At 41.6% G+C, this 12,744-nt stretch overlaps 1 protein-coding gene across 1 annotated transcript in view; it reads left to right on the top strand.

The window, feature by feature from the left end:
• Commd1 (copper metabolism (Murr1) domain containing 1) overlaps nucleotides 1-12,422 on the top strand; it is a gene marked incomplete at its 5' end in the record, with an annotated part of 104,909 nt that extends 92,487 nt beyond the window's left edge. The window contains 1 exon segment of the mRNA XM_013514647.1: nucleotides 12,204-12,422. Within this exon segment, the coding sequence (XP_013370101.1) occupies nucleotides 12,204-12,311 (108 nt within the window).
• Nucleotides 12,423-12,744: the final 322 nt, after the last annotated feature.

Raw genomic sequence — 12,744 nt, 5'->3', positions numbered from 1 at the left:
AGCTAAATCCCCAGCCCCGATTTTTTTTTTTTTAAAGGGATAATTTGGTGTCCTAGATCAGAAAACAAGGGAGATTACAGGCAGATTTCCTGTTACACACATATAACCCTCGGTTTAACAGGTATTTTGGTTAGTACTGGAGTAATTTGGAGTAATGGAGAAGGAATCTTGGGGCTGGGGATTAGGTCAGTGGCACAGAGCCTGCCTAGCAAGCCTAAGGTCATGAATTCGATTCCCGTACCAGAAAAAAGCCCCCTCCGCAAAAAAAGAGAGAAGGAATCTCATTCCAGGAGCTTCACATGCTGGCTTCTAGAACAGTGAAGGTAAGCCCTGCTCCTCCTTCTCCTACTAATGGTAACAAGTTGCTATTTAGGGAATCCTCCCTGCCTCACCACCTCTACACCAGCAGAGGGATTAACAGCCATTGTGAGAGCTTAGTCTCTTTATGGTGTGCTTCTCAGCCTGCATCCTGTGTGTGTATTATTTCAGCTGGGCTTCTGCCCCATCACACCACTGCAGTCATAGTAGAAGTTTTCCAAATGCAGCTAGGATGCTATTAAGATTTACATCTAGATGACCCCCCAAAGCCTCTTGCACTCATAAGTGGGGCTTTTGGGAGGTGGTTGGATCATGGGAAGTGACTGGATTCTGGGCTTAAGGGTGTACAGTACTGGATTAGTTCACTAATAGGCTTAGCATGGTTCTGGGTGTGAATCATGGAAAGGCCCCACCCTGGGTATGGGTGACCCCGTTCAATAGACTTGTGATCTAGATGGGATGAAAGTCCAGAAGGCTGGCTGCTTGCTGCTTGCTGCTTGCTACCTGCCTTGCCATGGACTGTTTCTCCTCTGCCACATCTCCCTGCCATGCTGCCCTGCCTTGGAGCCAGCCAACTGTGGGCTGAGATCTCCACAAACTGTGAGCTGAAATGAACCTTTGGTCCTTTAGCTTGTGTGTTGAGTATTTTGTCTCAACAACAAGAAAAGTAACAAGACAGATGTACTCATATCCATAAAGTGGTTTTTATTGCCCACTGTAGATTTACTTTGAGTATCATCATATAGGCAACACCCAGCTTTCCTTTGAGCCTTTGTTAAAGTTAGCTGAATCATAGGACGGCATGCACATGTAGGTGCTTAGTGACTGTTAATGATGATGTTTAAGTTATATATGAAAGTGAGTCAGGATCGTGAATGACTAAGTGCTCAGGTTCTAAAGCCAGGCAGATCTGGGTTTTAAACTGGCTCTTCCGCTTACTCCTTGTATGGCTTTGAGCAACTGACTCATTATCTTTCCTCTTCTGTAAAATGTAATAAAATGGTCTTCTCTGGCAGGAAGAGTGCATGTACAAAGCTTGACATTGTGTGTGTGCTCACTCAGTGTTAACCAGTGTTACTGTGTATTAATGTTACCATTATCCTTTTTAAGTATAATTTTGTCTCCCCTGAATTTGCTTATGTCTTCAGATGTGTTAGCCTTTTTTACACAATCTCCCCAGTACATATCTTCTGTGCTGATTTTTCTTTAACTTTGGCATTCACTTTTTCTCAGCGGCCCGGGGATGTGTCCCACCCGCCCTAAACTTTCCAGTTCCCTGCACTGCTTTCAGCGTCTGCTGTGTGAGTGGTGGTGACCAAGTCAGAATCTGCCATAGTCTTCTCAGTCAGGACCCGACTACTTCTATCTTCTGCAGAGGGTTAAACTTTTAAGTTCCAGTTTATAGAATTGTGGGCATTTTTAAGTGGGGGTTACTTTCTTCTGTAAGTGATGTCAAAGTATACCAAATCCCTTAAAACCCACTGCATTTTCGGACAGTCTTTTTGTCGGGCTGAAAAAGATCTGCTTTGAGTCAGGTGGGCAAATTCTGTCACTTTTGTAATTGTTCAGACTATCTTACCTTTTGGCTTTTTCTTTTGCTGCTTAACAGGATTGTTCTAAGGATCAAATGATCTCCAGTTTGTTTGTTGTTGTTGTTCTTTTGGTACTGGAAACTGACCTCAGGACCTTGTGTTTGCCAGGCAGGCACTTGTGCCGCTGAGCTATATCCCTGGCCCCTGAGGATCAAATGAGACCAAGAACGTGAAAGGGCTTTCTAACCTGAGGGAGTGTTGTTAATGTTAATTGAGAGGGGTGGTTATTTCATTTGGACAAAGGACCCAGCAACTTGTGATGTCAGCCTTAAACCTGAGGGTGAGGATGTGGCTCCTCTCTTCCTGTCTCCCTCCACCCCATCTCCAGCAGTTCGCAGTGAGCTGTTCGAGCCCGAGAGGCTGGAGACTGACTACACCCGGTGACCGCAGACCCTTTCTCCTCCCTCAGGCCCACATTGTCCCACAGGACACCTGGTCAGATCCCTCTCTAGACTTTGGGACACAGCGTGGCAGGCAAGACACTTAATAGGATCTAGGGATGGGGAGAGACTTCTTTTGTGCTATTTTCTGTTCTCCTTCCTGACAGGTTTTATCCTAGAAGCACCTGTAGATTAAATGACATTTCAAAACAAAGTTCAGAGAGCGTGAGGCCAGATATGGCTTCTGCCACACTGACCTGGCTGACCTGGCCAGTTAACAGTTTTTCTCGATGTGTGTGTAGTTTTCCATTTTGTTTTGTTTTGCTTTTTTCTAGACTACTAGAATTTTTTGTGTTTTTTTTTTTTTTCTTTCTTCTTCCCTTTTGAGACAGTGCCTTGCTATGTAGATCAGGCTGCTGAAACTCATTATGTAGCCACCCATGCTGTCCTCAAACTTACATTGATCTTCCTGCCTCAGCCTCCCAAATGCTGGGATTGCAGTTTAGAAATTCTTATTTTTGCAATATAAGCAGAAAAACTAACAATTAAATGTGATATTTTTGTCACTACCGCCGTCCCTGTCTTTGTCATCATTGTCATATTTGTCATCATCTCAATCACAAACACCAAGTACTTGAGAAGGGCCTTCTGAGCACTGGGGATTATTACTGACTAAATTGTACCCCCTACCCCAAATACATATATTGAATCTGTTCTGTAACTCAGAATCTGGCTATATTTGGACAGAAGGCCTTTCAGTAAGTGATTGAGTTACAAGGAGGCTGTTAGGGTGGGGCTGGAATCCAAAATAACTGTTGTCCTTCTGAGAAGAGAAAGACATCTGCGGTGCTTATGCACAGAAGCCGTGGATGAAGGTGGCTGTCTTTGAGTCTAAAAGAAAGGCCTCAGAAGAACCTAAATCTGCTGGTCATTGGTCTTGGACTGTGAGCAATAAATTTTTGGGTATAATCTACCTAGTCTATGGTATTCTGTTATGGCAGCCTGGCAAACTAATACAGTGGTACAAGCCGGAAGAGCTTTAGCAGTTGGAACCCAACAAAATTAGTCCCCACAGCCCTAGTCAAAAAAAAATCTAAGTCTTTTTTTCCACATTAACTTTTCTGAATAAGAAAGTCATCCTGTCCTTGGTCATTTCATCCTTTGCTCTCTTTGTCAGTGTGGTGGCGCAAACCTATAATCAAAGCAATGGGAGGCTGAGGCAGGAGGATCACATGAGGACCCTGAGCTACATAGCAAGTTCAAGACCAGCCTAAACTACGTAGTGATACCTGTCTCAAAAAACAAACAACAAAAACCAACTATTTCATTCCTTGCATAGATTTATTAGCTTCCTTTGGAGAAGGGCCAAGGGAAATGTTTTCCAACTCTATTTTTGTTCAATAGTGCTATCTTGAATAACTTAAGGAAACAACATGGAGAAAGCTGGGAGTAGGTAAATTATTCCATTGGCAGAACAAATTAGAGGTCCCTCTAGTTGGAGAAAATGAGCAGTCCAGAATTGGTTTGATTAGAACCACTTCTGCCTTCCTTTCTGGCCACGGAGTTGTCATTATTGTTGCACTTCTGTTTTTGTATTAGATGTATTACATGGTGTTTATGGATCTTAACATGTAGATGATCAGGAGCCCTTAGAAGGCAAGTGCCATTGCATGGTTTATTCCTCTCCACTGGTGATATTCAGCCAACTCTAGATGACTTGGAGTTCTGGTGGAGGTGGTAATCATCTGTATTCCTTTCATGTAAATACATTGTGGTTTGTCAGAGTTGTTTACAAATGAGTATGCTCTAGAACGTACTTCATTAGAGATGATGTGCTCCGTTTTGAACTTCAAACTAAAATTAGCAATATTCTTTCATTAAAATGCTGAGTTTTGTCTGTTGGTTTCTTAAAGATTGAAGTGAAGTTTTTCCCTCATTCAGTGTGATACTGATGTGTGATTTGCCTGCTTAGGCATGATGAAAATCTTGCTCATTTTGGGTTTGTATTTGGTGACTACGTACTTTGGCAGTCTAGATTCGCTCCTTTATGTGTATGCTCAGGCATTTGACCTGGTACTAAGACTGATGACTTGTCTCTTTTTTGTACAGTTCTGCACATCTTGTTTATAGTGCTTCAGTGTCTTTTTGTATAGTATATCTTATTTCTATAGCACTGTAATTTTTTATTTACTATGCAGTACAGTATTGTAGTTTTGTGTTCTGTTATACGTTACAGTACTGCATATAAGAGTTATGCAAATAAAAGTGAAGTTCTCAAGTTGGAGTTTCCTTTGACCATTTCTTTATTCTGAATATTGTGATGTATGCACTATATACAATTCCTCATTTAGTGACCAGCTCATTAATGACCTTGGCAGAAGCTTTACAGAATAGCCCCACACGATGTGTTGTAGGGCAGAGAAGGATAGAGAACGAATATGATAGGACAGATGAAAACTATCAGTTTTCAAGGAACTATTCATTTTTAATTTTTAATAAATGGTTCATTAGGAAGGAAATCAGATAATCTTTTGCTCAGAAAAGCTGTTTCTGGGATTCAGTGTCTCCTGAAGGAGTTAAGGAACGGTATCAGTGATAATTCTGAGAAAGCCACAGGAAGTGTAGAAGCAGGTGGTAAATACAGGTTTACTAAGGAGACGTTTCAAATTTCTCTAGTAGGCAATGTTCAGGGTTAATAGGTTTTTAAAGTTATTATATAATCATATTTCAAGAAGTGAGTGCCAGCCAAGTGGGGTGGCGCAGGCCTGTGATCCCAGCACTTGGAGGCTGAGAGAAGTGAGTTCGAGGCCGGCCTGAACTGCCTCCCTTTTTTGAGATTCTGTCTCAAAAAAGAGAAAGAAGGGAAGAAGTTGTGCCAGTTTTGACACTGCCCCTTGTCCTCGCTCGTGTGTCGAACACTGGGGGCACAGAACTGGATCACTGGAGCTCGGAGAGTCATTTAGGTTCACAGAAGGGCAGTCTAGAGAACAGCGTTCATGGCCAAAGTTTGTGTTCAGTAAAGTCTCTTTGTGTCAGCCAGGACACCAAGAGAAAAATTTTGCAAAAACGCCTTATGAAATCTGGCCAGCTTTATGTGCACTTTTTTGTTGTTGTTTTTTTCCCAGTACCGGGAATTGAATTCACAACCTTGTGCTTGCCAGGCAGGCACTGTGCTGCTGAGCTAAATCCCCAGCCTCTATGTGGACTTCTTACATCACTATTGATTATCAGGATCCTAAGGTACCCCTTCCCACTTGCGCCTTCCACTTTATCATTTTTAAGACCGTTCACATGGATGGTCGTAACTGATGTGTATTGACTTACCTTTGTCATGCTACTTTCCTGTTGTTGGTTCCCTGTGTTTCCCTCTGTTTAATTGCTTGTTTTGTATTATGGTTTGTTTCTGGATGTCCCCTTACAGCCTCATGCAGTCATGGTGGGGGGTGGGCTTTCGGAGGCAGCTGAATCTAGACTTTGTGATTGGTTCATTGTCTAGTGCTGGGATTGGCCATGTGTGTGCTACACCCGCCCTGGGGCCAGTAGCCAGCATACTGTATAAGGGAGGGAAAGAGGCTTGCTCCACCCTTTATGCCTCTTTTGCTTTTGCTGCTTTTGCTGTGTTTCATCTGCCATGAGCTGTTGGCCCTCTGCCATGTGTCACCCTCCCTTGGAGTCAACTAAGTAGGGACTGGAACCTCCACAAACTGTGAGCTAAATAAGCCTTTCTTTCCCTAATTTTGGGTGTTGGGTATTTTGTTCCAGCAATGAGAGAAAAGCAACTAAGATACCTTGACCGGTAGATTCATCTTATTGGGATTCATGGAATTGTTATCTTCATTGTCTTTTTCTAGAATATCCTTCAGAAAGTTTTGGAGTGCTGGCTTGGTGATCATGAATTTCTTCAGGTGTTACTATGGAAGTATCTTATTTTTCCATCGTTTTTGAAAGATAATTTTGTGGGGTACGTCAGTCTGGGTTGGAGGTTGTTTTCTTTTGGACTTGAAATACTTCACTCGAAGCTCTCCTTGACTTAGGGTGTGAATTGAAAAGTCATCTTTGATTCTGATGGGCATTCCTTTATAGGCGATTTGTTTCTTTTCTCTAACAGCTTTTAATATTCTGTTCTTATGTTGAATTTCTAGAATCTTGCCTATTATATGCCTTGGTGTAGTTTTTTCTACGTGACTGTCCAATGACTGTGTGGGGTTCTGCATGCCTCACTTGTCTGTGTCTCAATCTTTTTTCCATATGTGGAAAGTTTTGTGCTATTACTTCTGTGAACAGATTTCTTTTCGGGGGACGGGGGTGGTTTTCCAGTACCAGGAATCTAACTCATGACCTTGCGCTTGCCAGGCAGGCGCTGTGCCACTGAGCTATATCCCCAGCGCCCCCCTTTTATTTGTTTTTTTGTTTTTTGTGTGTGTGTGAACAGATTTCTTAATACCCTTTCTGCTATTTTCTGATTCTTAATTGATTCCAATTAATTTTATATTAGTCTTCTTTGCATCACCTACCAGCTCTTGGATTGATTTTTCATGGTCTATTAATGTTTTTGAGAGGTCTTTCATTTGATGGTTGCCGGCCACAAGCCTGTCTTCTAGATCAGATATTCTATCTTTACATTGGTTGACTCTGCTGCACATATTTTAATAGAATTTTTATTCTCCTGGATTTCAATTTGAGCCTGTTTTATGACATTCGTGGTTTCCATGTCTTTCCTAAGCTCTGTTTTGTTTTTTTTTAATCTGTATCTACTCTAGATTCACTAATCATTTCCTTCATTATGGTCATCATCTCTTTAATTCTGTCTGCTTTGTTTTTGTCAAGAGACTTAGTGATCTGTTTTGTTAAGTCTGTTGCCACCGTTTCATAAAACTTAGCTGGGAGGATTTTAATTTCTTCTTCCTCAATTTGCCATTGACTTGCTCTGGGCAAGTTGGGGATTATGGGTTGCATCTTGCTTCTGTTTTATCATTTTGTAAATTTGTTTTCTGTGTTGAGGTTCATAAATTGCTTATGATAGGTAGCTTTTTTACTAGTATTGAGACCTCTTTAGGAAATAACTGCTTTTCAGAGATGTCTTCTAGGCATAGCTGGCTTTTGGCGTTTGAGTCTGTCCCAATTTATTAGGGATGAAAGGTTGCTGCCTGTTTGGCCTAGCACCCAATTCTTTCTTTTTGGTTTTTGTTTGTTTGTTTGTTTGTTTCCTGTACCGGGAATCGAACTCAGGACCTTGCGCTTGCCAGGCAGGCGCTGTGCTGCTGAGCTAAATCCCCAGCCCCTAGCACCCAATTCTTTGGGGCCAGACTGTAGTATTTTTTATGACCCTCAGATAATCCACCTTACGAAGTCTTGAGTTGTGACCTGAATGCTGGCCACTTGTGCTTCCAGATGGTCTCAGGTAAAGCTTTAACCCTTGGTGGTGGCAGGCAATGAAGATCAATTGACCACAACTATGTCACGTTGGCTAAAATAGTACAATCTATAATAATAGCATCAAGCACAGTTTAGAAAATGACAAACTATGATAACTATTAATTTGCTAACTTTAACCATAGGTACGATGTATAGCTATATGACAAGATCCAAGACAGAAAGTTATATACAGTAAATACCCACTCAATAGAGTGATTTTACTCTAAAAGGAGACCATTTTAAAGACATCAGAGGAAAAAATAGATAAATAAAAGAAGAGAAAGAGATTAGAAGCAAGGCTGAAGGACAAAGGAAGATTTTTCCAAGCCTCAGGAAACTGATAAAGAAGACAGAAGGGAAAGAAAGAAGAACAGGAACAAAACAAGACTAAAAATGTGTTCACATTCATGAAAAAGCAAAAACAAACAACTGGAAAAAAGAAGGAAAGAAAATTCTCTATGACTTCAAGCCTGTGGTTATTTTCTGGGGTCTATAGTTTTGTGGGCATGACGAATGGTTTCACTTAAATATTTCATAAATCAGCTTTTATTTTCTATTTCAGTATTTTATCACTATAATATTGTTCTGCAGAGGAACCACTTCGGTATGCTTATTGGGCCTAGATAAGATCGTTTAAGTGAAGTTACCGTGGACCCCTGACTTCCGAACTCAGTTCATTCTCCAGGGCTGCTTATAACCAGGTTGGCAGTTGTGAAGCTCGGGCTCCTCTACACAGCTGTCACTCTCTCCTGTGCACAGGCAGCTCTCACTGTCCTTAGGAAGACACTGGTCCAGGATTGCTCAGTAACCCCTTACAGGACAGGATTTGTAACGTTCCTTCCAGGACTCCTAAGGGTTAAAGCTTTACCTGACACCATCTGGAAGCACAAGTGGCCAGCATTCAGGTCACAACTCAAGACTTCGTAAGTTAAAACTAAAATCCCAGGCATAACCCAAGTTGTCAGGCCGGCTGTAACCCGATGGTGCACTGTATGTGCTACAACATTTAGTTGTGGATGGGAAAAACCAAATATCTGCCGGATAGCAGATCTTGCTAAGAAAAGAGTTTAAAGGACTGATTTAGGCTTAACACATGAAAAGTTTCCTGAGTATAGACTGATTACCAGAAAAGGAGTTCGGAATTTGAGAGGTGACCGTGCCCCCCTCCGGAAGTTGTTAAAACTGGGTTTTTTTGGTTGGTTTGGAGTATGACCTCTGAAGGGTCTCTTCTGAGGATTTTATGACTTAGTAGCTTTTGTATCTGAGAGAGAAAATTTTGAATATGTGCCTTTGTTTTTTATTTTAATTTGGGATTGTTATTTAAGCTCTTGAATTTAATACACTTTCATGATCATAGAATACATGTTCTTTTTTTGAGGGGGACAGGGTTTTGCTTTATAGTTCAGGCTGGCATTGGACTCACTGTGTAGTCCAGGCTGGCCTTGGACTCCTGGTGATCATCCTGCGTCAGCTTCCCAAGTTCTGGGTTACAGGTGTGTGCCACCACACTGGGCACAATAGATGTTACTGATAATGGTGTGCCCACTTCTTATTCCGACAGCAACTTTCTGATTGCCCCATACTGCGTCTTCTGCTAAAAGAAATGAGTTCTAACTTTTGATCCATACACTTAAATACAGACACTGTACTTTAGTCTTGTCATCCCTCATCGTTACTACCAAATAGACCTAATAAAGAAAGAGGACTTTGAAAAAAAAGTGCAGTACAATATTTCACAATATTGCTGTGGTATTTCCTGCTTCTGGCTTGACATATTTTAAAATGTGTTTTTGCTGGGCGTGGTGGCGCACGCCTGTAATCCCAGCATTCGGGAGGCTGAGGCGGGAGGATCCTTGCGAGTTCGAGACCAGCCTGGGCCACAAAGTGAGCTCAAGGCCAGCCTGAACTGCAGAGTGAGACCTTGTCTCAAAAAAGACAAAAAAGTAAAATAAAATAAAATGTATTTTCAAGTGTATTAGATGTACTTTTTTTTTTTTTTTTTTTTTTTTTTTTTTTTTTTTTTGGTCTTTTTGAGACAGGGTCTTGCTATGCAGTTCAGACTGGCCTTAAGCTCACTCTGTAGCCCAGGCTGGTCTCAAGCTTGCAACGATCCTCCTGCCTCAGCCTCCCAAGTGCTGGGATTACAGGCGTGCACCACCACGCCTGGCTTAGATCTACTTTTTATACAGATGGCTTTGCATTCTCAGCTTCTGGCTTGATAAGCATCATCTGTATTTCTGAATGTATTTTGAAGTATAAGCTGGGCATGGTGGTACATGCCTGTAATCTCAGCATTTAGGAGTTGAGGCAGGAGGATTTGCTCCAAGTTCAAGGCCAGCTTGAACTAGACAGCAAGATGCTGTCTCAAAAAACAAACAATCAAGTATATTAGATGTACTTTTCATAGAGTACTCTATCCAAATGCAAAATGCAAAGAAAGCCTCATAATATTAAGTCTCAATTTATAGGCTCTTGAATTGTTTATAAATATTTTCATAGTACAACTAAGTGAGGCTATATCTTGATAACATAATTAAATAGTTCAGTTTCTTCAAGGGTCATTTATGGTTTTGTCTGACTTTTAAAAATTGTTAAGTGTGCATTGTTTTGTCTGCGGAGAGAGATGAAGTTTGGGAGTTAAAGGAAAATGTATCTGTTTAATTTTGTCTTTTTTTTTTTTTTTAATTTTTTTTTTGTCTTTTTGAGACAGGGTCTCACTGTGCAGTTCAGGCTGGCCTTGAGCTCACTTTGTAGCCCAGGCTGGCCTCGAATTCACAGTGATGATTCTCCTGCCTCAGCCTCCAGAGTGGTGGGATTACAGGCATGCACCACCATGCCTGGCAAATTTTGTCTTTATCTAGTCGCCTTTTTCTTTTTAGAATGTGGCTTTCCTTAGAAATAAGCTAAGCTACAGCAAACAAAATGATCAGTAAAGAGACAACCTATAGAATGGGAGAAAATATTTATAAACTATTCATCTGTTATAGGGATTCATTTCTAGAATATATAAGGAACTCGACAGCAAATAACAACAACAATAATAATAAAGTCTTTTAAAACTCCACAGATAATCCAGTTAAAAATGGATAATGGCCAGGATAAACATTTCTCAAAAGAGCATATAGGAGGGCTGGGGATTTAGCAAAGTGGCACAGCGCCTGCCTGGCAAGCGTAAAGTTGTGAGTTTGATTCCTGGTACTGGAAGAAAAACAAAAAAACAAAGACAAAACAAATTGCAAACTAAAAGAGCATATAGGTATAGTCCTGGAAAAAGTAAATACACAACAAACAAGAGCTGGGGCTGTAGCTCGTAGCGCACTTGCTTGGCATAAGCAAGGCCTTGGGCTTATTCCTCAGGAGGGAGCGGGTTTCTGTATAAATGGTTCAACATCACTGATCATTAGGTGAAGACAAATCAGAATCACAGTGACACATCATTTCACTGCAGTTCAAATGATTGCCGTGAAAGAGACAGAAAAATCACAGGTGTTGAGGATGCGAGGAAAAGGGAGAGGGTGTACAGTCTGTGGAAGTGTAAACCAGTGTGAGCGTTGTGCAAAACCTCTGGAAGCTTCTCAGAAAACCAGAAATAGAATTAACATATGACCCAGCAGTCCCACCCCTGGGTGTGCTGTATATCCAGAGGGGTTGCAATGAATATGTCAAAAAGACATCAGTATTCATGTTTTTTGTAGCACTGTTCATAATAGGCAAGATAGGAAATCAACCTGTGTCCATCCGTGAATAAATGGATAAAGAAAAGGTGGTATATACACAAGGGTAATGTTATTCAGCTGTGAAAAATAATTCTGGTAATGGGAAGGGGTGTATAGCTCAGGGACAGTATTTGCCTAGCATGCTTGAGGTCCTGGGTTTGATCCCTACCATGGCAAAAGGAGGACAGGGGTTGGAGACAGGGAGGGAAAGAAAGAGAAATTCTGTCATTTGCAGCAGCATGCATAGAACTGAAGGACAATACGTTGTGTGAAACAGGTTGGGTACAGAAAAACAAATACCAGCTCCAAATATTCTCACTTATATGTGGAAGCTAAAAAGTTGATCTCAAAAAATAGAGGCTAGCCGGGCGTGGTGGTGCATGTCTGTAATCCCAGCACTCAGGAGGCTGAGGCAGGAGGATTGTTGCGAGTTCAAGACCAACCTGGGCTACAAAGTGAGCTCAAGGCCAGCCTGAACTGCATAGCAAAACCCTGTCTCAAAAAGACAAAAAGAATAGAGACTAGCTGGGGGTGCGGTATATACTTGTAGTCCCAGCATGTGGTAGGCTGGGGCAGGAGGATTATAAAATCAAACTCACCCTGGCAACTTTGTAAGACCCTGTCTCAAGAAAGATAATTAAAAAAAAAGTCTGGGGAAAAAAGCTCAATGTAATGTAAAGACCCTGAGTTCAACCCCTAGGTCTTTGGAGCTTGATCATACCAGATGAAGAGCCTTTGCTGTCTTAGGGGTCCCTTCTAAAACATCTTTTTATGTTTTACAGGAGTCTGAATTTCTGTGTTTGGAATTTGATGAGGTGAAGGTCAACCAAATACTGAAGAAGCTCTCAGAGGTAGAAGAAAGTATCAATGCACTGATGCAACCAGCCTAACTGAAGACGATGTAGGAAAGAGTTGGAATTATAAAGCAAAGGTGTTAATGATCTCACCCACTTTCACAGTCCTGTTCCCCCACTGGTATTAAATCCTCAGTGTCAAATCCTGCCTGCCTCCGCTTGCTAGGGTTCTTTCACTCTCCCTTTCCCTTTAGTTCCCTTTTCTTTTTGCGGGGAGGAGGGTGCCAGAGATGGAACCCAGCGCCTCATGCATTCCAGGCAATGTTTTACCTCTGAGCCACATTTTCAGCCCTCATTCACTCTTACAGTTGCTCCAGTGCAGAGGTCCTCGTACTTCAGCATGTGTAAAGACTATAAGGGGCCAACTTGTAAAACTATTTAAATTTAAAAATTTAGGCTGGGAATGATGGCACATGCCTGTGATCCCAGGACCTGAGAGGCTGAGGCAGGAGTGTTACCACAAGTTCGA

This window comes from Chinchilla lanigera, unplaced genomic scaffold (genome assembly GCF_000276665.1).
Source record: "Chinchilla lanigera isolate Chin_1 unplaced genomic scaffold, ChiLan1.0 scaffold00023, whole genome shotgun sequence".
Taxonomy (NCBI): domain Eukaryota; kingdom Metazoa; phylum Chordata; class Mammalia; order Rodentia; family Chinchillidae; genus Chinchilla; species Chinchilla lanigera.
This window is presented reverse-complemented; position numbering and strand designations above follow the sequence as displayed.